The 27,712-nt window shown below is 49.8% G+C and overlaps 1 protein-coding gene across 2 annotated transcripts in view; it reads right to left on the reverse strand.

Moving 5' to 3' along the window:
* ITGA6 (integrin subunit alpha 6) overlaps window positions 1-25,381 on the reverse strand; it is an 86,901-nt gene extending 61,520 nt beyond the window's left edge. For both annotated transcript variants that reach the window (XM_075529260.1, XM_075529261.1), the window contains exon 1: window positions 25,067-25,381. In XM_075529260.1, coding sequence (XP_075385375.1) covers window positions 25,067-25,248 — 182 coding nt within the window. In that variant the 5' untranslated portion in view covers window positions 25,249-25,381. The remainder of the gene's footprint in view (window positions 1-25,066) is intronic.
* Window positions 25,382-27,712: the final 2,331 nt, after the last annotated feature.

Raw genomic sequence — 27,712 nt, forward strand, 5'->3', positions numbered from 1 at the left:
ACAACAAAGAAAGTGCCAGGGTCCCAGTTTAAATCCAGAAACTGCGAGCTTAACGGTTTTGAAAGTCTTTTTCCCACCCACTTCTGATTCTCCACCTGGATGAGAAAACACGGAAGACCGATTCTAATCATGGGCTGCATATCTGTAGCTAGTGAACGCTCAATAGCACGGGCCGTGGGAATGTGACCAGGACGCTATAATCCCCCTACTGTTATTCCAGAGAGGCCACCAGATACCCACACTCGTATCTCCATGCTTTGCAAATGCTGTCCCATCCCCTTCCCAGTCCCCAATGCCTTCCTACATCGCCACGCAACTCAAGCTGCAGCTCCCTCAACAAGGAAGCTGTTCACTCCCCACCTTCTCCTCAACCCACAGGTGCCGGTCACCAGGTCTCCGTGTACACTGTCACCGAGCCTGGAGGTTCCTCTGGGCAGATATGCCACTTGTACCACCATGCAGGAACTCACAGAACCTAGTCTGAGCTCACTGAAGCCCCCAATGTTACCAAAACTCAGGAAGAAGGCATCAAAGAGCATGCATCCAATGCGCATGGTAAATTCAGCAGGCTGCATGTAAGGGCTCTGCTATTCAGCAACAACCCATCTAGCGGAGGAACTGGAAGGGAGGAGGATGCTGGACCATGGAACTGATGGCGCTCTGCCTCTTTCGGAATCACACTCCAACTCCTTAGGCCGTTCCAGGGAAATCCCCAGACTGCGGAAGCTCACAGAGATCAGCACCCAAAAGAGGCTGCTCAGTTAATAACACAAAATGGCCAAATAAAAAAATGGGCAGGGGGGTGGGGGGAGCAGCTGACAAAATTAACGCTTATCCACGTTTCTTTCCATGCCAGATGGTTTCCAAAAAATACAACAGATTTCTGAATCACAAAAGCAGACACAGCAGGAGTGAAACCTACCCTTCCCGCCAACCACTAGGAGTTTACAGCAACCCAGGGCAAACAGTAGAGGAAACTTACCTTGAGGGAAAACACAGCATTTAACTGGTCGACCAAACTCAGGGTAGTTAGTAGTGAGAATAACTGAGAGAGCTGTAATGGGAATATGGTGGTGGCTAGGGGACATGGGGGAAGGAGGCGGCGCACGGTATAGTGAGAGAGGTCTTCTCATCTTTCTCCTCCGATTAACTGAAAGCATCCAGTTACCTGCACATTCAGCAAAGTGAGCAGGTGTACTCACAATGACCCTTCCTAACATGCTGGATGAGAAACTATCTTGCTCCGCAGGAAAAAGATGCTCCCATAAAGATTTACAGCCCAGGAAACCCCACAGGGCCCGTTCTATTCTGCCCTAGGAGTTAGCACTGTCGTCTCGATGGCAGTGGGCTTGCTCTTGGGGTTTCAGTAGGAATTGGACTAAGCTGGAGAAAGGACGGCAGGTCTGAGAGCTTGATTCCAGCTGATAGCTGCCAGTTTATCGTCCACTTCCCTGGCTTCTTCCAGCAGATCTTAGCCCCTTTTCTAGTCCGGAGCAATGCTCTCTCCCTGTAACTGGAAACACCATCCACTCACCAACGACCTGCAAATATTCTCCTTTCAGCCCCAACCTCTGCACTGAGCTCCATGCTCAGCCTTCAAGTGCCTACCTGGGTATCTCCACGTGGGCAAATAAAGTGTGAGGTGTCAAAAGCACCACTCCCCCTTCTACAAGGTCACACACACTCCACAAGCCTTCCCGACTGGGATAAATATACACAATCAACCCAGGTCGCCTGACGGAAAATTAGTCACCTTGCATTCCATTCTCTCCCTCATATACAAGCAGCGAGGGTCAAACTCACCTGGTTCTAGATCACTTGATGAGGTAGTTAATTTAGTGTGCCAACCTGGCTGATAAACACATGTGGGGTTAATGGAAGGGCAGGGGAGGGGAGGGGAGGGGAAGATAAATGGCTCGGTGGGGGGGAGATAAATGGCTCGGTGAGGCTCGTCTTTCTAATTCTCAGGTCTCTTGCTTTCTGATGGTTGGACCAAGGTGCAGCTGCCCCAGTCAGTTCCCTGCTTCAGTTGGTAAGGCTCACTTCCTGCAAGACATCCCTGAGGAGAAACCGCATGGACCTACCCAGAGGCAGCCCTGGTGCTGGAGCAGCCATGTGGAGATCCCTGCCAGCGCTGAGATGCTTACACGTTCACTGACTCGGCATTCCTCCTGCAGTCGGTGTCATAGTGTGTGTTTTGTGAGATGGAGGAGGACTTTATGGATTGGTGTCAGACATATGGGTTAAGGTTGGACTTGTGGGCTTGGGCAGCACTGGGTTGGGATGTTTTCTTGATGCGCAGTTAACCTTTACATAAAACTCTCTTATGCACGAGTTTCAGGGGATTTGTTTCTTTAAAGTACCCAGACTAACACACTTGACTCTGAATCTGATGGCTCCTCAGTGGCTCCCCAAGAGTTGCTGCATTGACTCTTTGACAGCAAACTAATCTGCTCACTTCCTAGCCTCCGGTTGTCACATTTATACAGAGGTGACTAAAAAGCTGAGGCCTTCTTCCCCAAGAGTTACAATCCTCATGCTCCCAAGACTGGATTTCGACCAGCCTTCCAATTAGCCTACCTGCAGAATTAGGAGGCACAGCTGCCAGAGTATTGATATTATCTCTCACGTTCTTCGATTAAGTACTTGGCTAGCAATTAAGAAACCCAAGCTATTACCACACCTACTTCACAAATAGATAGAGGGAGGTTCAGAGAGGGCCAGTGCCTTGCCTGCAGGGACACAGGTGGTAATGACAAAACCAGAAGTTGTGACCAGCACTTCCTGGCTCCTGTATCCAATTCTTATAACGACCGTGACACCCACAATGTTCTTTCTGCCGACTTGACCATTTACCTTTGGGTGGGTTGTAGTGGGGGCATTTCTTTTAAAGATCAGGAGCCCTGGTGGCGGACGGGGTCACAAGTTGGGCTGTAACCACCAGTCAACCACTGATTCCACAGGTGAAAGACAAGGCTTTCTGCTCCTGTTGAGATTACGGCCTGGGAAACCCCCAGGGAGCAGAGCTCAGCCCGGACAGACAGCCATGAAAGAATGTTTATTTCACAAGATGGTACTAGCTGGGAGTTCTGTCTTTAAAAGTGCTTTCGTATCTGTGCCACCGGGGCCTAGCGGATGCCTGCTGCTTTTAACGAGATCACCAGGCAAGTCTGCCCAGGTCTAACCACTGTGCTTCCTTCGCTAATCATCGCTAGCTCCCTGGGGAGCGTGCTGTAACTAAAGCACCTCTGGGGAGGAGGCCCTAACTCGCTGACCTTTGCGCCTTGGGGGCTCTCCTTACCTGACTGGTATAATTAACTTGGGTGGGTCCCTAAGAAGAGGGAGCTTAGGCAATAAAGGGAACACCCAAACCAGAAAATGTTTCAGTGCCGAATCCACAACAGGCAGCTGCCTCCGCTGGCTCAGAAAGCTCTACCACCAACTACGGGGCTGGTGAGTGAGTGGGTCAGAGATGTAAATAGAATGCCGCAAGCTAAATCAATCAGCAAATTGGAGCGGGAGGGAGGGTGCCTGGAGGCGGAATTCTCATTCTATCCCAGGCATTGATGATTTTGGGTAGTGATCTACTTCATCAACACTGACTTCTAACCTCCAGGAAGCCAGAAAAACCAAGCCCCTGGCCATCATGACCCTAGAGGACATGTAGAACTACATATTGAACCTGTAGAAATGCCCCATGCGATTTTTCCCAAGGCTGTTGGCATAGTGGATTACCCGCAAGGTCAGCAGTTCAAACCCACTGGATATTCTGCAGGAGAAAGATGAGGAGTTCTACTCCTACAAAGATGTGCAGCCTCAGGATCTCCAAGGGGCAGTTCTACTCTGTCCTAGAAGGTTGCCATGAGTCTGAATAGACTCAACCACCATGAATTCAGTAGGAGTGGGTTTTAAAAAAATCTTTATGGAAGCAGCTGTCACATCTTTCTCCTGCAGGGTGGCTCTTAGGTTCTGCCACCAGGGCTCTAGCTCAAAAACAGTAAATAAAACACAATCGGCATCAGAAAACGTGCTGTTGTCAGGTGTAATCGAGTTGGTTCCACCCCAGTGATCCGATGCACAACAGAGAAACGCTGCCCAGGCCTGGGCCATCTTCACCAGGGTTCCTGCACCTGACCCCACCGGCCCACACTCAACAGTGTAACAACGATTTGTGTAAGCGTGGCCACAAATATGTCATTGGATTATTATATAATAGAGACTGACATTCGCTGAGAAGGATTTTTAAACGGACTGAGCAACTGACACCCATAAGATATCAAGTAGTAACAATGCAAACCTCTGGAACCTGCTGTCGTTCGGAAAAAGTAAAGTCCATGTTCTGATGATTGTCCCCAAGCAACCTTGGTCCTTCCGGTTTCTCAAAGCAGCTCCCAGAGTTTGGTCACTTCCTGTGCTTCGGAATGCGCAGGGACCAGATTTTCCAGCGGACAAGGCGCCTGTCCTTCTCAGAAGTCAAAGCTCTGGTGATTTTTCCTTTCAGAGAGCAATGTCTCCAAACAAGTAGGGGTGAAAGGTAGCCTGTGTGCCCCATCCCATCCCATCCCACCAGCCTTTGCCAGGCATACCACCCCTTGTAGATGCCTGGTCAAATTTCTGAAGCGAATCAAGTTGATTATAGAATTTCGGATCGCTTTTAACAAGCAGGCTTTTGTTACCAAGTTGACTTTTATCTGCCAAGGGTGGCAAGTATCATCAATATTATCAGTGTTCCTTTTTTTTTTTTAAGCCATTTCTAAAAAGCTGTTCTCAAATATCTCATTTACAAAAGGGGAAAAGTGGTGCTTTTTTTTTGAGAGCTGCAATTTATCGGTAAAATATTTTTAATAAGAGTCAAGAAGAGAAAAAAAGGGATATTGAAAGAGCTCACACTTGGTAGGTCGCCATATTCATTTATTATTCTAATAGTCTAGGAAACCTAATTTTTTTTCTGTCTTCAAAAGGAAACTGACATAATCATCTATTTGCTAAGGGGGATTCACGGAAACACCAGGCTTAGTGCTGTGCCAGACCCTGCTGGCTGCTGCCCAGTAGCAGTGCTCTCCTTTGTCCAGTTAAGATTTCCAGCCAGGCATGTGGTCACCTTGAAGAAAGGCCGCCATGCAGCGGGGCATGCGCCATGCTACTCAGCCCCGCCACATGGGTGCACGACAAAGCGGGGTGTTGCTGACCAGAACCCCCTGTGAGCAACGGGGCGCTGGGGCCTTTTGTCCCTCTTTACCCCGTCTTCACGGGCCTGCTTGGATGATGGGGACGAGAGGCTATGCAAGATGCAGTAACACGAGAGGCTGTGCCAGTCCCTGACTCCTCAGCCCCGCTACCCGGCCTTTGACAGAACAAGCGAAACTCAACCTTATTTGGGCAGGAAAACTCACTTAGGGGAACATCAGCGATAAGACGGACAGAAAAGGATAAAGCTGCTTCCAGGTATGAGATTAGCATGGCTTTCGAGAAGGCTTGCCATCACTTGTCTGTCACACTGTGGGGACTGTGTCGCTGTGGGGCTTGGGTGGGACTTAAAGCTGTGTCACTGGTCTTTCGAATGCCAGCAGGTCCCCCAGAGTGAAGAGGTTTCAGCAGAGCTTCCTGACTAAGGACAGACGGCGAAGAAGGAGTAAGCTGGCAACTACAGGCAGATCCCCTGTGGGAAGCACCGAACTACTGTCAGTTGCTGAAACCTAATGACTAAAGCAGGATGACGCCAGAGACCGTGCCAGAGGGTGAGCCCCTCAGGTCCGAAGGCACCCAGTGTGACGGAGGAAGAGCTGCCTTCTCAAAATAGTTGACCACAGCGACGTACAGTAAAGCCTGTGTGAGTAAAGCGTTCTGGACCTGCATTCGCTGATGGAGCACGACTCAAGAGAAAACAGCTGCATCCAGCAATCAGAACTCGTCAAAAATGAAGCTGAACACATAAAAATCTAAGCAGTACCCACTGAAATGGACTGGTATTGGCCATTTTTGAATCATAAAATCATATGGCTTACTACTCCAGGAATAACGCAACCAAGAGGAACGGCATCACACTCCTCATCAAAAAGGGCATTTCAAGATCTATCCCGAAGTACAATGCTGTCTGTGATAGGATAATATCTATCTGAAAACAAAGAAATCCAAGCAATGCAATGATTATTCAAATTTATGCACCAACCACTAATGCTAATGATGCAGAAATTGAAGAGTTCTACCAGCATCTTCAGAGTGAATCAATCAAACATGCACTCAAGGGGCACTGGTAACTGGATGACTGAAATGTGAAAGTTGGAAACAAAGAGGCAGGAGTAACAGCTGCACAACATGATCCTGGTGATAGAACGAAACCTAAAGATTGCATAACAGGATTCTGCAAGAACAACGTCTTCGTTGCAAATACCGTTCTTCAACCGCACAAGCAGTAAGTGTTCTTGCGGCTTCTCCAGAGGGAATACACAGAAATCAAACTGACAACGGAGCAGCTCAGCATCAGCAGCTACAGTCAGGTGGGGGCGGCCTTTGGAACAGACCATCGATATGTAAATTCAAGTTAAACCCGAAGAAATGTAAAGCAAGTCCTTGACTATATCTGACTTAAATTTCGAGAACGTCTCAAGAACAGAAGCCATGCTGATCTGGGGTGGGGGTGTATATGTGTGTGACATCCAGAACATCAAAGCAAAAGGCCATTTAAAAAAGATCCAAGTGCCTGCCTATAGAGACTATCAAACTTTCCATTAATCATAGAATAGCTAAGAAAACTAGTCAGCCATTGGTGGCCACAGTTGGCCATTTCAGGAGGTAGCATATGAGCAAGAACCAACAGTACTACAGCAAGATGTTCACGCTGAACGGAAATCATTACCGAAAAACTAGGCTCCGGGAATGGGTGGAGTACCAACTGCAATGTCTCAACATGCCGGCGAAGCACTGGGCACACTCCCTCATCGTTGCCAGGGCATACTTAGACAGCTACTTGGCCAACTGACTGGAAGAGATCCCTATCGATGCTCATTCCAGAGAAAGGTGGCCCAATCGAATGCTCAAATGCTACCACAGTACCATTGCTATTATAGACAAGATTTTGCTGATGTCAGAAGTCTAGGCTGGATTCTGAGGAGGACGTGAAGGACATCATTGCCGATATCAAATAGATTTTGGCTGAAGGTACAGAATACCAGAAACGTGCTTCCTTGTGTTTTATTCACTGTGCCAAGGCATTTGACTGTGTGGATCACAACAAACTACACACAGCCTTGAGAAGAATGGGAATTCCAGAATGCTACCTTGAGCTCCTGCAGAAACCGTGCATGGCTCCAGAGGCAGCTGTGCAAACAGAACAAGAGACTGCTGCGTGGCTGAAATCAGCAAAGATGTGCGTCAGGGTTACAGACTCTCACCATGCTTAACGAATGTGTACACTGAGCAAGCTATCAGAGAAGCCGGATTATGTTGAGAAATATGGCATCGAGATTACAAGTTGGCTTATTTAACGTCCGGCAATACGCAGGTAGCACAACCTTGCTTACTGAAGGTGATGGAGACTTGAAGTACTTGCTGGAATGAAGATCAAAGATTTCAGCCTTCGGTAGGGATTACAACTCAGTTTGTAGAGAAAAATCCTCCAACTGGACCAGTAGGTAACGTCGTGGGAAAGGGAAAGACTATGTTATGAAAAGTGTATCCTGCTTGGATCTACCATCAGCGCTCGCGGTACGAGCAGTCAGGAAATCAAAGGACACCCTGCACTGGGCGATTCTGCTGCACGAGGCCTTTTTAAAGCATTGAAAAGCAAGGCGGTGACTTTGAGGACTGATGTGTGCCTGACCCAAGCCACGGTGCTTTCAAGGGTCCCCTATGCATGTGAAAGCTGGACACCGAACAGGGAAGACTGAAGAAGAATAAAGGTGTGTGAACTGCGGGGCTGGAGAAGAATATTGAAAGTTCCATGACCACGGAGAGGGCAAACCAATCTGTCTTGGAAGCAGTATGGCCAGAGACATGTACTTTGGACAGCTATTGGGAGAGACAAGTCCCTGGTGAAGGGCATCATGCTTGGTAAAGCGGAGGGGCAGGGGTGTCAGTGGGGAGGGGCCCTCAACCAGATGACGGACACAATGGCTGCAACAATGGGCTCAAATGTAAGATCAAATTGTGAGGATGGCGCAGGGCTCAGCGGCAGCGGTTCATGCTGCAGGGTCGCTATGAGTCAGAACCGACTGCAGAGGAAGCTGGTGAGGGCTGGGTGTGAACAAAGGAGGTGTTTGCAGCCCATGGCCTTACAATCAAGTAACAGCTGTGAGTCTAATTTGTTGTTCCCTGAGCAAACAGGCACTTCCTTCCGACCTTTGACCTGCACAGGTGCTATTGTCATAGCCAACCTCTGCTTCAACCTGAACACCGCCTGAACCTGAAAATGCCCTTGGTTTCACTTTCAGGTTACGGAGAGTTTGGCTGGAGCGGTAAGCAGCAAGACATAGGTGAGAAACAAGCAGAAAGCACCAGGCTTTTTATTCATCCCTAGAAAGAGTTTAATCCCAAATTAAAAAGATTTAAAAAGAGAGGGGGCGGGGGAAGAGAGAGAGAGAGAGAGATATCAAGGCCAATAACTTTGGTTTCCCCATTGGTGCTCACAAAGAACCCTGGGCAGCACAAGGTACCCAGACTCTAAATTCAACCACCAACAGTCTTCTGTCAAATGGGGAAAACACACCCAAAGCTCACACGGCTGACCGTGAGCATCTGCTGTGCTGCGGTTCGCTGCCATTGAGTCCGTTCCGACATGTAGCACAGAAGAGGGGACACTGCCCGGTCCTGTGCCACCTTCACAATGGTTCCTAGGCCAGAGCCCACTGCTGCAGCCACGGTGTCACCCCCTTGGCCAGGGCCCCCCTCTTTCCCACCGCCCCTCTGCTTTATCCAGCAGGATGTCCTTCTCCAGGGACTACATGTCCGCAGTACAACAGAGTCCCGCCAGCCTCACTTCTAAGGAGCAAAGCCCGTTCACTTGGGTGGCCCTGCTACTTCAATAGGAAGCAGGTGAGTCACGATGACTTTCCCATCCATTTCCTCTTGACGTGGCTTCCGCAACACACAAGCCACCACGGTGCGATGAGACAAACTGGACAGGCAAGTGGTGGGGCTTCTGCCGTACATTTGCTAAAGGTTTAATTCCATGTTCACAACCTACTCTAGAATACAGCCTCTGATATGATTTAGCAGTTCTATATTTTGCTATTTTATGTTTATCGTGCCAATATTTTATGGCCTTGAAGATGGACATGGCGGTTTGGGGGCATTCCACTTTCAGAACAAGAACTACCAGGGTGGTAAAGGACCACTGCAAAGAAATAGCAAGCCAGCTCCTCTTTTCTACAATTCTCCAAAGTGCTCAGGAAAGTAATTCACCTCAAAGAGCTCCACAAATATTTAAAGCAGGGGTCCTCAAACTTTTTTAACAGGGGGCCAGTTCTCTGTCCCTCAGACCACTGGAGGGGTGGACCATAGTTTAAATAAAAACTATGAACAAATTCCTATGCACACTGCACACATCTTATTTTGAAGTAAGAAAACCAAAACGGGTAAAAACACCCGGCGGGCTGGATAAATGTTCTCGGCGGCCGCATGTGGCCCGTGGGCCGTAGTTTGGGGGCCCCTGACCTAATGAGTACTCTTCTGACTTGAAGCAAAAATGACAAGATAGCAGCCTTGCACGTAAGAAGCGCACAAGCCAACAGGGATACTACCCATGAGGCCGACGATGACAAAGTACCTTCAATCTGCCTGGGTTAGGTCAGAGGGCAAACAGGTGTTGTCCTCTGTGCAAACACCCACACATCACCGGAGGCGAACTAAACTGACGTGAAGAATTCCAAGAGTTGGTGGGAAAGTGGTAAGTTTATCTGGAGTGCCCCAGTCCGTGGGGGTGGGGTGGCAGGGTATAGACAGTAGCTGTCTCTATCTGCTATCTCTTCCAGGGGACAGTTTAAAAGTCTGAGTCTGCTCTTTTAGTGACAAGATCACATGGCACAGGCTCACCTCTGAGAATGGGCTACGTCAGCAAAAAGCAGAAGCGTTAGGTGAATTCGGCAGCAGGACAGCTGGCTCCTGGGCCGTCAGCAACTCTGAATTTTTTTGGCCACCTGGAGCTCACAATGTCATTAGAATTTTCTGTATTAAAAACGTACACATCTTCCATTCTGTTTTTTTTTTGTTTTAATTAATTCACCATCATGCTTCTTTCGGAAGAGCTGCTGGTTGTCAGGGGCTGTGGTGTCACGGTGGCCCTGTGAAACACTGCCCGAGGTCCTGCGTCGTCCTCACAATGCTTATGTGTGAGCCCCTTGTTGCAGCCACTACGCAGTCCAACTTGCCAAAGGTCCCCTCTTTCACGGGACCGCTACTCTGCCGAGCAAGGGGTTCTTCTGCAGGAATCGGTCTCTCCAACAACGGTCCGAAAGCACGAGAGGTCCAAGTACCTTATTCACTGTGGCTCCCCCTGGAACGGATGTGGACGTCATGGTGACTCACGCTGTTCCTAATGCCAAAGACATCCCATTGCCTTTAGAACTCGGATTTACCTCAAGCTACCTCCTTGCCTAAACCACTTGTGAAAGGCGATTGAGGGCGGACAGTACTTGAAAACCCAAGGTGCTGATTGAGCCTCATCTTCCACACTCCTGACAGCTTCACAAGACCACCCACCATTTTTTACTCAATGAGACAGTGAAACACTGTATAAATCCACGCGGGTTGCAACAGCCATCAGCTGGGTCAGCAGGAACAGGAAACAGCCTCAGCATCTCCTTCCGGGTTCCCAGGGCTCACTTCCACCAGCAAGACCCACCCTCCATTAACTGCCCTGACGTCTACCTGGGCTGGAGGGCATCGGGGGATGTTCCAATCCTCCCCACCCCACCCCCCTGGACCCCACAAGCCGAGGCTGCAGATACTCCACTACAGGAAACATATACTACATATACTCCAAGCGCATCTTGTTTAGAATTTAGTGGTTCTTATTCACTCAAATGGGGGCTATGGTGCTGTACTTGGTTACACGTTGAACTGCTAACCAAAGGTCAGTGGTTCACATCTGCCAGCCACCCCATGAGTGAAAGATGAGACTTTCTCCTCCCCAAAGAGAGTTGGTGTCTTGGAAACCCACAGGAACAGTTCTACCCGTCCTACAGAGGCACGACGAGCCGGAATCAACTCGATGACAGTGATTTGGCTTGAGTTGGAATCTCCCAAATATACTTGACGGAACTGGAGACCCTCAGAGGGTGGGGCCTCACTGGTTTGCTTTTAGGTTGTGGTAACTCTGTATGTAACAAAACACTTGCCACGTCAACGTTCTTCGAATGTACAATTCCTCCTCCGAGGGCTCTGACATGTTGTCGTGTTCTCATCCTTCTGCCAGGTCCTACTTTCTGCACCGAACCATGCTACAGATTCCCACGGGCCTGGACATTTCCCCAAACTCCTTCCTTGTTGGTTCCTTGTGGAGCAACTTAGGCTTTGTTTGACTAGCCTCCCCCCAAAGGGGAGCCACCTCTGCAGCTCACCAGAGGGTAAAGATAAGAGAGCTACAAAAACATGTGGCTGTCAGAGGGGCATCGACTGGCCGCAGCGAGTTTGGTTGGTCTGGTTTGGTGATGCATCACTCTGAGCTGAAGGTAACTCAGAGCCTTCACTAAACTGGGATTGACCCAAGGTCAAATTAACTTCCAGAACAGATTCTGCTCCTAACAAAGCAAACTTCCAGACAAGTATTGAGCAAGGACATGTAATGCGAATGACCAATACTAAAAGCTAATGGCCATGCTTCCTATCTCATTGAGAAACTAGAAGCCATCAGAAAGCACTCACAATGCCTCACCAGGACAATGATTACCTGCCTTCCTCTGGCAACAATAATGAGCTGCTCCTCCAACCCTGACAGCTGTACTGACCCTTCCCCTCAAAGAGCCCCCTCACCTTCTCTCGTGACTTCAGCAATCCCTGCCCCCCTACTTTAACATCTCCCTCTTCACTGACTCATCCCACCCTGTTCAGCAAACTCACCATGTTTGCCCATCTTTTAAAAACATTTTACACCACTTCCTCTCCATCTCGGGCCCGTGGCTCTGCTTCTGAACAGCAATCCTGCATCTTATTGTCTGTGTCTAGGCTCTCTCAAACTCACGCCGGTCGTAATTTGCTCCCACGTTCCCAGAAGGGCCATCCAAGGCCTCCATACTGCTCATCTAGTGGCCACCTCTCAGCCATCTGACACACCGATTACTCTTCAACATGTGGTTCCCAAGAGAGCCTATCTCTTAGCCTTCTTCCGCAGTGACACTCTAATGTCCCCAAGTACTGCTTCTCCTCCCTTCTCTAAGCTCGGTCCTCAGTCTCAGTCCCATCCTCACTCCCTTGGCGACCTCATTCAGTCCACCCCACAGGGTCTTTGCACTTGCCTTCTCTGACAGAGGCACTTCTTCCCACCCCAATATCAGCATGCCTTGTAGCCTTAGGGCCTCAGCGAAAACTTCCAGATTGCCCTAGTCTCATCAGTCCCCATCCATCCCCACTCCTTATTACCTTTCTCCACTTTCTTTTTCCTCTGCCATCGATTTCTATCTAATGAGGGTAAATCCGAAGTCATGCCACACAATAGAAATCTTTATTAAACAGAACTACCCAAAAGCGAAGCTATTGTTTCTCAACATATCCACATATCTTTTCCATCTAAGTCTTCACACTTCTAAAGGGGGCATTTCCATCTCCCTCACCCTCTCCTCTCCCCACCCCCAAAGAATTCTAAACACTTTGATGTCACTACATCCAAATGGCAGTGTTGGCATCCTCGAAGAACCCAAATCATGATCTTTTCTAAATGTTCTCTGAGTTTGGGGGAGAACAAAAAGAAGTCTGAAGGGTATGAACAGGGCTATAGGGCGGATGGGATAAGATTGCTCCCCCAAATTCTCCTCAGCTAGTCCTAGCTACTCACAAAAACAGCAGATGCACTGTTGGGATGGGAAAAGTTCCCAGCTGCACCTTTTCTGGTCTTTTTCTCACCAACCCAGTCTTCCGTCTTCGCATAAACGTCTTCTTCATAAAGCACCCATGATCATCCAGTGTCCTTCGAGGAAAGCTGTCCTTTCAGGGTCCCGTAACCTTCTAAGTCAATCTCTGCCTTGAATTTTGCTGCAGATCCGCTCAGAAGCCACTGTTTTGATCAGGCCTTTCTTCTGAAGGCACCTGGAGTCTCAGCCACGTGCTACTGAGAAAACTTGTCTGCAGTCCTCCGCTGACCACAGACATACCTGAACACCTATTGTTTGGAAGCAGCCTGATCGTGTAAGAACTGGAACCCTATAGGGATGCCTCTTGAGTTACTGTTGGACACCCATTTGTCCTGCATTTTGCTTGTCTTCCCCACCGGAACGTAAGCAGGCATTAGGCTCACTTTGTTTGCTGCTCCATCTCCAGCACCAGAGCAGTGCCTGGTGCATCACAGGACAATGATTTGTGGAATGAGCAACATGCACGGAGAATCCCGAAGAGCTGGCTCTAGACTCTCCAGAAGGTCCAGCACATCTTTCTAAGTTTTTCACGTCTCCTTCATGTCCAAAAAAAAAAAAAAAAAATCAACAGTATCTGTACTCACAGCAGGAATGAGCCAGCAGAAGCCTATGTTCTTATTTTAAGGTAGACATCTCTCTCTGAGCTTACTGCTGCCTGGGGTCATGCTCTGAATGAGGGTCCCAGGTTAGCCCTGCACATCATCCTGACTCTCAGTTCATCTCTGCTGTAGCCTTGAGCTTCCAACCACTGCATTCAGCAGGTGTCTCTCCCAATCCTCCACCCTTAAGCCTCTGGAAGGCCTGGCCCAGAACTCTCTCTTGGCACTTACGGGTCTCAGGAAGCTGTATCCGCACCTAGATCTTTAGATCTTAAGGCTGGCTCTTGCCTTTCCTCAAGGATGGTCCTCAATTGGCTCCTGGTTAGTCTTAAAGTCACACAACCTCAGGAGGTCATGCCATTTTCCCAGAAGAATGTCCTCATGTCCATCTTAGCACATCTGTTTTATGGGGGAGTGGTGACAGGTTTTTGTTTTTCAGCTTCTCCTTGCTGACAACACCCTGATGACTCCTTCAGCCCAATCAACATGCTTTCATCTTCTCACTAGCCTCACCCAGGAATTTCAAATATCCTTTGCCTACCCATCCCCACAATCCTCCAAAGCCTCACAGAATCCAATCATTCCATTTCACAACACCAAATCCTTTGATTCTAAAGGAACAGTCAGACCACAATGGCTGGAGGAGCAGGGTCGGGGCATCACCGGACAAGATGTACCAGCAGGAGGAGGACCCGGACCTCGGAAGGATGTGTGACTGTGATGGCACTCCTGATTCCATGTGGAAGGAGAACGCAGAACAACTCTACCCACCGAGCACTGCCCAATAGCCCATCTCCTCCAGGCTGCAGCCTCCCCCTACTTCTGGCTGCCATCGCTTTGACCAGGAGTCTCCAGTGAAGTTGCCGTCGCTATAACCCTAACCAGAGAACAGTGATCACCCGACCAGTGGTGACACATCCAGAATTCTCTTCTGGTTCTGTGGACACTAGGTGGTCATGGGAGCCCCTGGGTGCTGCAAATAGTTCTTGCACTCCACCGGTTGCTAAAAGGCTAGCACTTTCAACCACTCAGAAGTACCCTGGGACAAAGCCCTGGGGATCTATTACCCACACCACAAAAAACAGCCACTGAAAATCCTACTGAGCCCACTTCTATTCTGACCCACATGGCGGTGGGGGTGGTGGTGGAGAGGGGGCTTAGTGTACTATGAGTCAGAGTTAACTCCACAACAGCTGGCAATTTAAAAGTAGTTCTTCTGTTCAAGAGGAGCCCTGGTGGTGTAGTGGTGACATGTTGGACGGCTAACTGCAAGGTGAGCAGTTCGAAACCACCAGCTGCTCTGCAGGAGAAAGAGAAGGCTTTCGATTCTCATAGAGTTACAGCCTAAGAAACTCAAAGGGGCAATTCTACCATGTTTTATGGGGTTGCTATGAGTCAGCATCAACTTCACGGCAGTGAGTTTGGTTTGGGGAGTTGGGGCTTCGGGAGACATGCAAACAGTTAAGTGACATCCTATCCTCCAGGTATGTAATATCTTACCATTTGTATCAAACACACAAATTAAAATAACCTCAGGAAAAACGGGTCTCCCTTTCAAAGGGAACAAACCACAGCGGCATAGATATCACCAGGCAAAGCAAATACACACTTTGGGGACATGGCATTACCCTGGGCTTCGTTTTCTTCGTATCACTAACCAGTGTGCCCCTTTCAAATGAGTCCAACGTTTATTTTTATTTTAGTTTATTTTGTTAGTTTATTTTTATTTGATATTCCCAGGCTTACAATGCACATTTCCCTAAAAGGTTTTCCTTGCATGCTTCATCTAAAATGGCTTTTCATAAAAAGTAAGCTCTCAGATTGCACGGCATACAAAAGATATCCCATCTGTTGGCAAAACCACGTAAGCAGATCGCTATCCACGGCTCCTGTCACTTGCTATTAGAGGCACAACCCTCATGCTTCCCCATTCCGAACAGTCCGCTTTGCCCCTGAATTGGTTTCCGTGGCCCTTAATGTTCTCCAACCAGTTCTCCTGCCAATGTGGAATCAGAGGGGGGGTGGTACCAGCACTGGAACCCAGAGCAGATGAGTCGAGAGGGCTGCCACGCCATGCGAGTCTATGAACGGCCTTCTGAAAAGGGGCCACGATCAGAAGCAGTCAACCAATTTGAAATTGTTTTGCTTGGTTTTTCTACACAGAATAGCCAGAAGGTACAGATTATATGGTGGCCATTCTGCCCTATTATCAGTCTGGCAGGAACCAGCACTGGGTGACGAGCCCATCTCCCTGCCCCAGTTCAGGGTTAATGAACTATTAGCCTCTTTAGTTAATTCCAGGAGATCATCATTTGCCATTCTAAATGCCAACTCCACAAACAAATGGCAACATGCTGAGAATACACTCACTCTCAGCCACCTAGTCCAGGCTCTCTTACAAACGTGGGCTGGTGGTCTTCAACAGCAGGACCCAGCTCTGTGTAAGTTCCTGCCTACCACAGCGTCACGTCATCACATGAGAGACTTGGGAAATTAAACTGTCCTCGATCCTATCCTAGCCAGCCTCCTAGACATGGGGGACAGGGGTGATACTCACAGTGGTGCGAGAAGGCCTGGGAACCCACACAGTGGCTACCTTTAATGGCTGGCTCCTCACGGAAACTGCACCGCCTGCCCTCCGTGGGTTTGCCCCACGCAGGCACTGCCTGCCAGGGGAACCACCCCACCTGAGCACCAGTCTGCCCACTCATCCCCACTGAGGACTGACTAACCGCTGGCCTTTATCTACCTCTTGGCAACTACAGCACGAGAAAGATGAGGCTGTCTACTCCCATACAGATGCACAGCCTTGGGAACCTGCAGAGCAGTTCTGCACGGTCCTATCTGGTAGAACAGGCTCATAGGAGTCTGGCTCGGCTCGACGGCAGGGAGTGTGAGAGTTTGGGGTAGATTCCAAAAGGCTGTCGAGTAACACTGAAAGGATCATGAACTGCCAAAAGAACAAACAAATCTGTCTCGGAAGGAGCACAGAAAAATGCTCCTTAGAGGCCAGGATGGCAAGACTGCATCTCGAATGCTTTGGACACATTGTCAGGAGGGACCAGTCCCTGGAGAAGGACGGCATGCTTGGTACAGAAAGGGGCAGAGAAAACGAGGAAGGCCTTCAATGAGATGGACGGACAGTGGCGGCATGATGGGCTCAGCTAGATGAGGACAGCAGAGGAGGAGGCAGTGCACTCCCTCCTGTTAGGCACAGAGTCGCTACGAGGCAGAACTGACTTGAAGGCGCTTAACAGCCACAACCAAAAGGCTACGAAGGCACGGTTTTGCTGAGATGTCCACCTGGTAACTATAGGGCAGAATGGCAGATAATGAACATTGAAACACTATCAAAACCAGGTCCCCAAGGAGAAAGCACCTGCACTATGCAGGCTGGGAAGTGTGGAAGATGTGGGCTGAAGATGAACTCTGCCTGATATGCTCTGTGGCCACCTTGAGCTCTTCCTGTCTTTCACACACACTCCGGGCTTGCGCTGAGGCAGGCACTGCGCCCCTGAAAAAACAGGCTCAGAGAGTGCAGGTAGCCTTCCAGCACCAAGTCAGCCAGGCCGGAGGTCAGGTAAGTCAGCTCTCGGCCACGCCTCTGCCAGTCTGTTGTGATACTGGAAGCTTTGCTGCTAATATTTCAAATACCAGCAGGGCCACCTCTGGGGGGCATGTTGTAATGGTGCTGCCAGTTAAGCCAATCTAGGAAAATAGCCTGACCCTCTATACTGCCAAATGCCAGCCAGTGAGTACCCTACAGATCCCAACAATGGACTCAAAACCCACTGCCATTGGGTTGATTCCAACTCATAGTGACCTCATAAGGCAGGGTAGACCCGCCCCGGCGAGTTTGCTAAGACTGTAAGTCTTTATGGGAGCAGGAAACCCCGTCTTTCTCCAATGGAACAGCTAGCTGATGGCTTCCAACGGCTAATCTTGAGGTTAGGTTAGCAGCCCAGTGGGAAACCACTACACCCCCAGGGCTAACTTGAACACACCAGCAATGAGGAAGAGGGCTGTGTTGGTCCCATTTGACTAGAGAAACAAATCCAGAGACACTCATATGTACGTAACAGAGAGCTTATATCAAAGAGTAATTGCATGTTATGAAAACATCCCAGCCCAGTCCAGATCAAGTCCACAAGTCTGATATTAGCCAATATGTCTTATATCAATCAATAATTTCCTCTTCAGACTCACACAACACATGCAATGATGCCAAATGCAGGAAGATCACAGGCCAGTGGGTGGAAAGTCTTGTGGATCCAGTGGCAGTGGAAGCATCTCCAGGGCTCTGGCTGCCATCAGCATGGCTCCCTGTGGCTTATCAACAGAAAGGTGTAGAAGAGAGTGTGTCCCGCCTCTAGGGAGTTAGGCCAGAGTTTCCAGAATCACCAGGAGATGGTCATGCCTACACAGAGACATGATTGGTTATGATCTGATTGACAGGCTAGATTCCACCCCTTCGCTCAAGGTGACAGGAGATTATGTAGCTGCCACAAAGCACAGGGCCTGGTAATGTTTCTTCTGTCGTACAAGGGTCACCACAAGTACAATGTTGAGTACAAGAGCCGATTCGACAGCAACTACAGAGGTTCTAATCTAGTTTTTGCTCTCACCACCTTCATTATCCTGCCTTTGTATACAATGCTAAACTCATCCATACCAACTGCTCCCAAACCCAGGAAACTAAGATTCTTTGATCGTCCATAGAAATTGTTACTCAATCGTGAGCTGAACCCAACTGAGCCTATTTCTTATTGAAAAAATTCCCCCAGGCACCACAATGACCAGCAAGCTCTATGACTCCCCAAGTTTCTTCCAGATGTTATGCTATTTAAGTCTAAAAATTGTATCCAGGCACTGACAGGGAAGATGGAAGGTAGAAAGTAGACCCGTGTGTACTACTGTAGTGGTCCATGTTTACCAAGAGGCCAGTGATGCTGAAACTAGTTCAGAAACATGTGCCACCCAGACCCCCATTGTGCAGCTCACAGGCTCCCCGCCACCGGGGTAGAGAAGCCTCCCCACAATCCTATTTAAAAGTGATATTCCCTGACGCACAGGGTCAGTGAAAAAGAGGAAGATGCTCAATGAGATGGGCTGACCCAGTGTCTGCAACAGTGTTTCAACCAACTGTAAGCAGGATGCAGGCTCCGGCAGTGGTTCATTCTGCTGTACCGAGGGCTCAGCCGAGAGGTGGGTCCAACTCGACTGCCCCTACCAACGACATCCTTGACTACCAAACCCGTAGCTATCAGTTCGAGCCCAGCACCCACTTCCTCCCATTTCAACCTTCACGCTGTTGTCAGGTAGGTTCCACAGTCATTTCTTCTCCGGTCTCATTTTAACAGCCAGCAAGCAGAGCCCAAGGGCTACTACAGAGGTCCATTGGTGTTTCTGAGGTCAAGTTCTAAAGTCTGCCTCTAAGGCCAAAGTCAAGTGTAGTTAGAAACCACTCAAGACAATCCCTAAGAGCCTCAGACATGGCCCTACCATACTCAGAAGCCAAAAACCACCTTCTTCGGCTTCCCTCTGTGTGTCACGGTGGCAGGTTTTCATTCCTGCGGGGCGGCAGAAGCCAAGCCCCACTTTGAACAGGGAAAGGGAAAGGGCTAAAAAGAGGATTCCTTTCTTCTCTCTACCAGGAAAGCTGGGCACGTTGCTTTTTCCAAGTTAAATCGAGTGTATGACATGACTCCATTGTCTTGGCAAGGCACATGCCAGGTAGGTGCTGTCAGACAAAGAACCGAGCCCATGACCCCTGCCCTCTAAGAACCTATACTGCGTTGAGAGTGCTTAGATCATCCCTTGACAATGGTGGGTCACGGCTAAACAAAGTACCATCTGAACTGCCAATCACATGACACCAAGCGCTACAGCCATTCAAGGGAAACAGAAACTGCTCTAGCAGAGCATCGGCTCAAAGGCCTTCCTGGAGAAATTTAATCTCGATTTTGAGATAGTATGTCCTTCCTTACAGGTCAACTTTCAACTAATCAATGTTTCTGACACAACTGACCCTGTCGCCTCTGCATTATTCTAATGTCTTCTGTTTGGCTCCACTGTCCCTTTAGGAAATTCCAATTCACTGGCCACTAAAGTATGTTGAGTCGATGCTCTGTGGGAGAACTACATGCCACAGTCCTAGTCCTATTTTGTTATGAAAGCTGAAATTACATCCTAATAGTGCTACGCCAAAATCGAGTCTGCATCACCAGGAATCCAGAAGAACTGCTTCTTTATCACAGAGTAAGGGACTCACATCTGAGCACTCACCCTGATTCTAAGCCCTCACGTCAGACTGAGACCTTGGCCCCTTTCTTCCAACCCCGAGTCAGAACTCGGTTTTATATCCGCCTGTGTTCTTATCGGACCACTCGCTTTCTTGCCAGCGCCTCTTCGTTTCCAAAGTCCTCTGAGACTTCCTCTGGGTCGCCAGGTCCACCTCCGCTCTTTTTTCACTGTCAGGGCTCAAGGTGACCAAGCACTGTGGCTGGAAGATGGCCCTGGGCCACATGGCACTCCGACAGAGTAATACAAGGAAGCAAGGGCTTAGATACACATCCTGGGCACAGCTCTGATCCTTGGCGGGCTGACAGTCACACCTCACTGGCTTTTCTCAGAATGAAGACTGAGGGTGGGGTTGAGGGGGGCCCTCAAAGGAGGGGCCCAAGAGGTGCTCGGGCACCCGCTGGGAGAAGGGTCAACAGGAAGAGAGCGCTAGTGTAAGGAATTTACATCGACAACCCTGACCCATAAGTGATGCAGTTAAAGTTTAATAAGTCAACATAATTCAGTACATTTCCAACACTCAGATGCCAGCCAAGTCCTTCGGGTCTGAAGGGCATTTCTGACTTCTCCTTTCAGTAATGGCAGGCGCACAAGTCAGAACTGGCAAGTCCAAACCCAGCCCCTGGTAAGATTCAGCTGAAGTAGAGGTGAGGCTGTTGGATGAGACATTTCAGAACTTGGGCTTCAATTGCTTCAATCTGTCAAGTGAGCCAGCTGGATTTAAAACAAAAAAACACCACTGCCATTGAGCTGATTCCGACTCACATAGACCCTTCAGGACAGGGTCCCTGCGGGTTTCCCATATTGTAACTCGTTGTGGGAGTAGAAAGCTCCATCTTTCTTCCCTGGAGCATCTGGTGGTTTCAAACCACCGACCTTGTATTAGCAACCCAATGCATAACCACTACACCACTGGAGATTGGGAGAAATCAGGACTCTCACAGAAGGCCTCCTCCTCCCAGGTATCCTGCTCTGCAGTCTTGAATCCACCCCTTCCTGGAGGATCCCAGGGATGACTCATAGGACAGACATATCAGCCCTCCAGGGAGGGCTCACCCTACTACCTGAGACATCAAAGATTCCAAAGAGCTTAGGTTAGGGTTTTATACTAAACTCTTCAGAGTTTTAGGTTTAGGTTTAGCGCCTCTCAGATCAACATGAGCCCATTACAAAATCTTACCAGGGAGCCCCCATAAAATGACATTAAAATAAATAATCTTAGCTGGAGTTGAGGATGTTACTAAATGGCACTATAGACAATATAATCCACAAAACCCATGATTTAAAAACAAACAAACAAACAAAATCCCTCTAGGGTCTAGAGGAGGAGATGAGTCAGTCAGGGTGCGATGTAGCACCGATGAAGAATACAGCTTTCCTCCAGTTCATAAATGCTTCCTACCCCCCAATTATCACGATCCGAATTCTACCTTGCAAGTCTAGATAGACCAGAGGTTGTACACTGGTGCAGATAGGAGCTGGAGGCACAGGGAATCCAGGGCGGATGATACCTTCAGGACCAGGGGTGTGAGGGGCAATACTGGGAGGGTAGAGGGAGATTAGGTTGGAAAGAGGGAACAGATTACAAGGATCTCCATGTGACTTCCCTGGGGGACGGACAACAGAAAAGGGGGTGAAGGGAAACGTCAGACAGGGCAAGATATGACAAAATAATAATTTATAAATTATCAAGGGCTCATGAGGGAGGGGAGAGCAGGGAGGGAGGGGAAAAAAGAGGACTTGGTGCAAAGGGCTTAAGTGGAGAGCAAACGCTTTGAAAATGATGAGGGCAAAGAATGTACAGATGTGCTTTATACAATTGATGTATGTATGGATGGTGATTAAGAGTTGTATGAGTCCCTAATAAAAGGTTAAAAAAAAACCCTCTAAACTCATTTTCACTGAATCGATTCCAACGCATGGTGATCTTATACACAGAACTGCCTGTGTGGGTTTCTGAGGCTGGAAATCTTTGGGAATGAAGCAAGCCTCATCTTTCTCCCAAGCAGTGGGTGTTGGGTTCACGGCTGCCCTTGTAGTTCGCAGTTAAATGTGTGGACCGAAACCTAGCATGGGCTTTCTTTCGTACTGAACTTCTCCTCTGTGGTCTATGCATCGTTGATGTTTTCCTGCGCCTCCTTCCACAAAGTCCCTTGCTCAGTAATTTGCTTTTGTTAGAACCCTGTTCGAACCAATTCAAGTCCTGTTGCTTTGAGCCCCCGGCTCAAGCATTATGAAATCACATTTCATAATCGTGACTGTGTTAAAGTACCAATTAGCCAAACTATGACAACTCTTGGCTGACTTCACTATTAACCCTCGTTTTACCGTCACCAGATGGTTAACTCCTTGGACACTACACCTGGCACACATCTGGAATGCAAAGATCCCTGGCGGCCCAAAACTGAAGCACTTGCCTGGGAAATGAAAGGTTGGCGATCTGACCCCACCAACTAACTTCTTGAGGGAGAAAAGGCCTGGAGGTCTTGCCTGTTAAAAATAATCCGCCTCGGACATTATCGGAGCTCATGGGGTAGTTCTAGCTCATGGGGTAGTTCCTCTAGTGCAGCAATGAATCAAAATCCACCCCGAGGCACACAATAAACGACAGCAGGAACTCAGGAACCATCAATAGGCCATCATCAGTAACAGTTACCTTTTAGTCACCAAGTAACCACGCCAGGCACTTGGCATGTTACCTCTTACTCCTCATTCACAACCCTAGTAAGCAAACAGTAATATCAGCTTCACAGATTAGGAGACTAAAACTCTCGAAAATTAAAGCAAGTTAACAGCTGCTAAATGCTGGGCAGGAATTGGAACTTGGGACTCTCTGAAGTCCTCTCATTGGAGCAGAGGCTAGGAAGCTGAACCAGGCTTTCTGGGGTCCCAGTCTCACTGACACCTGCCTTGTCCATTTCAAAGGGGCAGACAACTGATGTGCAATAACCTTGGTGCTGGTTTTCCTGGGAGGACCACAGCCACTCCTGACACTGGACTACGTGATGGAGAGGGAGGAAGTCCAGGACCTACACCTCCGGGCCCCAAGTACAGCCACCGCTTTGAGGGATCTAGGGAAAGATACAGTTCCTCAGGCTGGGTCTCTCCCCTCTCACTCGATGCCAACTTAACAGTTCCATGATAGACTGCCCCCTGTGAGTTTCCAAAACTAACTCTTTATGGAAGTTTCTGGAAAGCCTCACCTTTCTCCTTAAGAGCAGCTGGTAGTTTCGAACTGCTGACCTAGTTGGTTAGCAGCTCAAAGCGTAACCACGACGCCACCAGGGCTCCTCTAGGCAGGGCTCTGAGCAGCTTTAATGCCAGAGAAGCACAACAGCAGTAACAAGTTTTAGCAAGCATTCTGCTGACCTTGCCTCAACAACGATCCCTGGCTAATATATGACGATGTTCCCGAAAGCTCTGTCCCAAGGACACCTTCCTGCTCCAGTACTTTCCCTTCGACAATATTTGCTTGCACAGAATTCCAAGGAAGCCATCAGCTTTGGCCAGCATTTGGTGCGGAGGATGCCAAGAAGAATATATATTCCCTCTGCGGGCCCACAATCATTTCTGCACTCACAAGTTCAAGTTCCCATGTGGATGAGGGGCCCAGCTACATGCTCCTTCAAAGCACTCAGAGACACCAAACCTCATCCATTAATTAACAGAAAACACCTTACATTCCAGATTTACAGTGTAACGATTATTTCCACTGGAAGAAGGCTGAGTATCAGCGACAGCCAGGCCTGCAGACCCAGCAGGTGTTACGGTTGGGGGGTGGGATGGGGACGAAGGGGGAATCTGATTTTAAAGATTCAAGGGCCTACAGCATTCACGAATTCCAAAGTTCTTAGCTGCTAAAATCAAGCTGTTTCCTCCAACTCTAAAATCCCATTCACCTCCTCTAAATGTAAGGTCCTCTCTTCACTATAGTTGTGCTCACACTCTCTCTCTCTCTGGTCTGTCTGTCCAAAGAGGGCCTCGGGTCAACTAAAGGCCTCTGCGGGTGAGTTGAAGCCCCTTTGTTGTTAAAGCCTACTTTTCCAGAAGCACAGATCAAGAATGCAGCCCAACAATTAAAGACACTAAGCTTCATAATACCTTCTCCAGCCTAAACTGTTTAGACCATGTGAAAACTGAACACTTTCAGTTGCTTCAGAAAAAATGTTTAAAAGGCCCTGACTTCCACTTTCTCCAGGGACCAGCCGGGGGCGGGAGCAGGGGAGGGGGAGGTGTCATTTGCAAACCGTGTTTGCAAAGGCATGGCTAGGATCGGACATTTTGCTTTTAACCCCTAGGCTGCGCCGGCCCGAAGCCAAGGCCCCGCGGGTCTCCGATGCTGCCGGGAGGGGCGCGGGGCCCGGCGACCACTCCAAAGGATTTATTTTCTCAGCTGACCTTGACCTGTAGAACAGGTGCTTGGTTAAATCCATGGGGAGTGGGGGAGGTGGGCGGCGAAATCCAGCCGCCGCGCAAAAAGCAGCTTGGACTGGAGCACTCGGCCTTGCAGGGAAAACCACGCGGGGCACGGTGGAAAGTGGCTCTCCAACTTTTGCGGGGCCGCAGGGTGGGGTGGACCCCGAGTGTGGGTCAGGCCTGGAAGTTCCCGGTACCACCCTCCCGGCGGCCCCGCAGCAGCGATCCGGGGCCCCTTGCCCACCTCCGCACCCCGCCCGAGACGCACGTGAAGCGCAGCAAAGCGTGCCACCTGCCGAGTTCCCAGCAAACAGTCCGGTGGGAAGGACGGGCGGAAAGCACTTGGTTGTAAAAACGAAGAGGAGAAAAAGTACACTCTCCGGGGCGGCGGGCTGCCCCGCCTGGCACGGAGACCACCCCCACGCGCCCGCCGCCCGGGCCGCAGCCGCAGACGGTCGGCCCCGGGACCTCCTCCCCGGGCCAAGCGCGAGCGGAGCGCGCAGGACGCGCCGGGCGGTGTGCGCGCCTGGGACGGCCCGGCGCGCGTGGGGGGCCGGCGGGCAGGGCTGGGGCCGGCCGCGGGCTCCGGGGCGCGCCGGGCGGGCGGGCGGGCGGGAGTCGGGCGCGCCCCGGCCCCTCCCCGCGCGCGGCCCGGCGCCCCGGTGGGGGAGGAAGAGTCGGGGAACTCACAGCCGCTTGTCCTCGGGCTGCAGCTGCCAGTGCATGGCCAGCGAAAAGCCGAAGAGACTGCCGGGGTCCCCAAGTTTCTGAATCACATTGTCCTCGCGGGTGTCCAAGTTGAAGGCGGCGCCGAACCAGGGCAGCAGCCCCGCCGACAGGTAAAGCAGCCACAGCTGCCCCGAGGCCGCCATGGGCGGGCGGGCGTGCGCGCGGGGAGGGGAGCGGGGCAGTGCAGCGCCTGCTGGGCGCGCGGGTCCGGGTCCGGTTCGGTTCGGGGTCCGAGCCTGCCGCGCGGCTGCGGCTGCTGGAGCGGCTGCTGCTTCGGCACTGGCCGCGGCCACCGCGCGCCTCCGGCCGCTCGCCCGGCCCCACCCCCAGACGGGTCGCGCGCTCCGTGCGGCCGCTCCCCCTCGCGCGCAGCGCCCGACTGCTCAATGAGCCCGTTGTTCTCTGGAGACTCGCAGGCGTTTTTATCAAGTGACGAGGACGCCGGCCCCGCCCCGCCCCGCCCCTCCTCGCCCCTCCTCGCGCGCCCGCCCGCCCTACCAGTCGCCGGCACCTTCCCGGCCACCCTGGCAGCCGGCGCGTCCGGGCACTGCCTCCCGGGCCCGGACCCCGACTCCATGCCCGGCCCGCCGCCGCCCTTACCTGGCCCGGAAGGAGCGGCGTGATAGACACGGCAGGCGGGCGGGACTGCAAGCTCGGAGCCCGGCAGCCCCACCCGGAGGACCCCAGTGGAAAGCAGCACGTGAATTGTGGCTGCCCTTCTGCGCACGGCGAGAAGGACGATAAGCTTCCTGTTGGTAGAGAAAGGTGCTAATAATGGTGGACCGGGCCTTAGGGCCGGCAGAAGTGCAGCTTCATTCATTCCCTCTCCAAGAGTTTGCTGGGCACTTAACACTTTCTTGCCAAGGACTTGGGGGATGGAGCCACATAGACAGTTGTGGGTGCACCAAAGCCACCTTGCAAACTTGTGAAAGTGCAAACTTTGCTAGTGCTGTTCTTCCATTTCATTTCATCCAAACCATCCTCTGAGCCGGGGGTTTCTGTTTTGCAGATGAGAAAACCGAAGATCAGCATTGTCCCAGATGACCTAGGGATGTGCGGAAGAAGTCACCCTGTTGTCAGAAATGTAAAACTTGGTTTCCAGGTCCCCTGAGGCAGGGAAGAAGCCCCTCTCCAGAAAGGATGGGTTGTTTGAAGTGATACCCAGAACGGTCTGTTAGGTGGAGCTCTTACCTCTGTGTGGGTGGGATGAAGGCTCTCATCCCATGGGCAGGGGGTGGGGGTTCAAGTGAGCTATTGCCCCTTAGCGCAACTTTCTCCTTGCAGGGATTCAACCAAGGGAGAACAAATTCAGGGTGTTCTGTGAAATTGAGAGACTTTTTTTTCTCTCCCATTTTTATGTTCACTAACATCTAACTGACATTTAGCATTTCCTTCATGGGGGAGGCAGGCAATAAACCACAGTGGCATTAAGATAAGTGTCTGTGACTTTGTCACCAATGGAAAGCATAGGGTTGGGTTTGGTTTTTATTTTTGACAGCCTCGTTGCATGTATCTCAAAATATTCCTTACACTCATCCTGACCTCAAATTGCAGTGCGTATCCCACCCGCAGCAAGGTTTGTAATGAAATCCGCCGATAAAGAAGCATTCACTGTGCTATGGCACAAATTTATCAACAGCTTCATAATTGTATTTCAATAGAATTACTCTCCTGAGCAGCCCCATGTGTTTTATTTTTTCATCTATACACTGTATTGTGATGAAGTTGACCCATACCTCACACCACAGACGATTAGTGACCTAAGAAGCATGTCTAAAAACTCTGAAAAGAGAAATATAAACACAAAGCTTCAAGACCTTGTTTGTCACAGTGGAGACTCAGATATGGTATCACAAGTTTGAGCAGCAAAAGAAAGTAAAGCTATATTGGGCTTCACAAAAATCAAAGACTTGGGGATAAAGGGAGCTGATATCAAGGAGTCCAAGAAGGAAGAAATGTTTTGAAACTGATTATAGTAGCAACTTACAGACTGATGCGATTGAACTGTGGAATGGTATGATAGCTTCTAATAAAATGGTTTTGTGGGAAAAAATAAAAAACTTTTATACATCAAAGGACCTTATCAAAAAGTGAAGGGGCAACCTACAGAATGAGAGAGGATATTTAGTAATCATACACAAAGAAATGTGTGCTCATTCAGCAGTTGGGAGCTGCTGTAGCCATATATATATGCCTTCTTATTAATCTAAGATTCAATATCTGATACAAAATCTAGACTATATATACTCAAAATTGTATTACCATAAAGTCAGTTACAACTCATAGCAACCCTATAGAATAGAACTCACAGCAAACCTACAAAACAGAGCTGACCCTGTGTGAACACTGTAAAACCTTTACAAGTGTAGAAAGCCTCATCTTTTCTCCTGTGGTGGTTTCGAACTGCTAACCTTGAAGTCAGGAGCCCAATGGGTAACCCATTACACAGCCAGGGCTCCTAGACAATAAGATTTACAGCTCCCCAGAAGAATTTATTTCAAAGTACGACATTGAATCTGTAGCTCCGGGAGAGGGACATACCTGATCAGAGCACACGGGAGCAGATGAAGGGGGAGTAGGAGAGAGTGGAGCACATCCTGGCCCACC

This window comes from Tenrec ecaudatus, chromosome 13 (genome assembly GCF_050624435.1).
Source record: "Tenrec ecaudatus isolate mTenEca1 chromosome 13, mTenEca1.hap1, whole genome shotgun sequence".
NCBI lineage: Eukaryota > Metazoa > Chordata > Mammalia > Afrosoricida > Tenrecidae > Tenrec > Tenrec ecaudatus.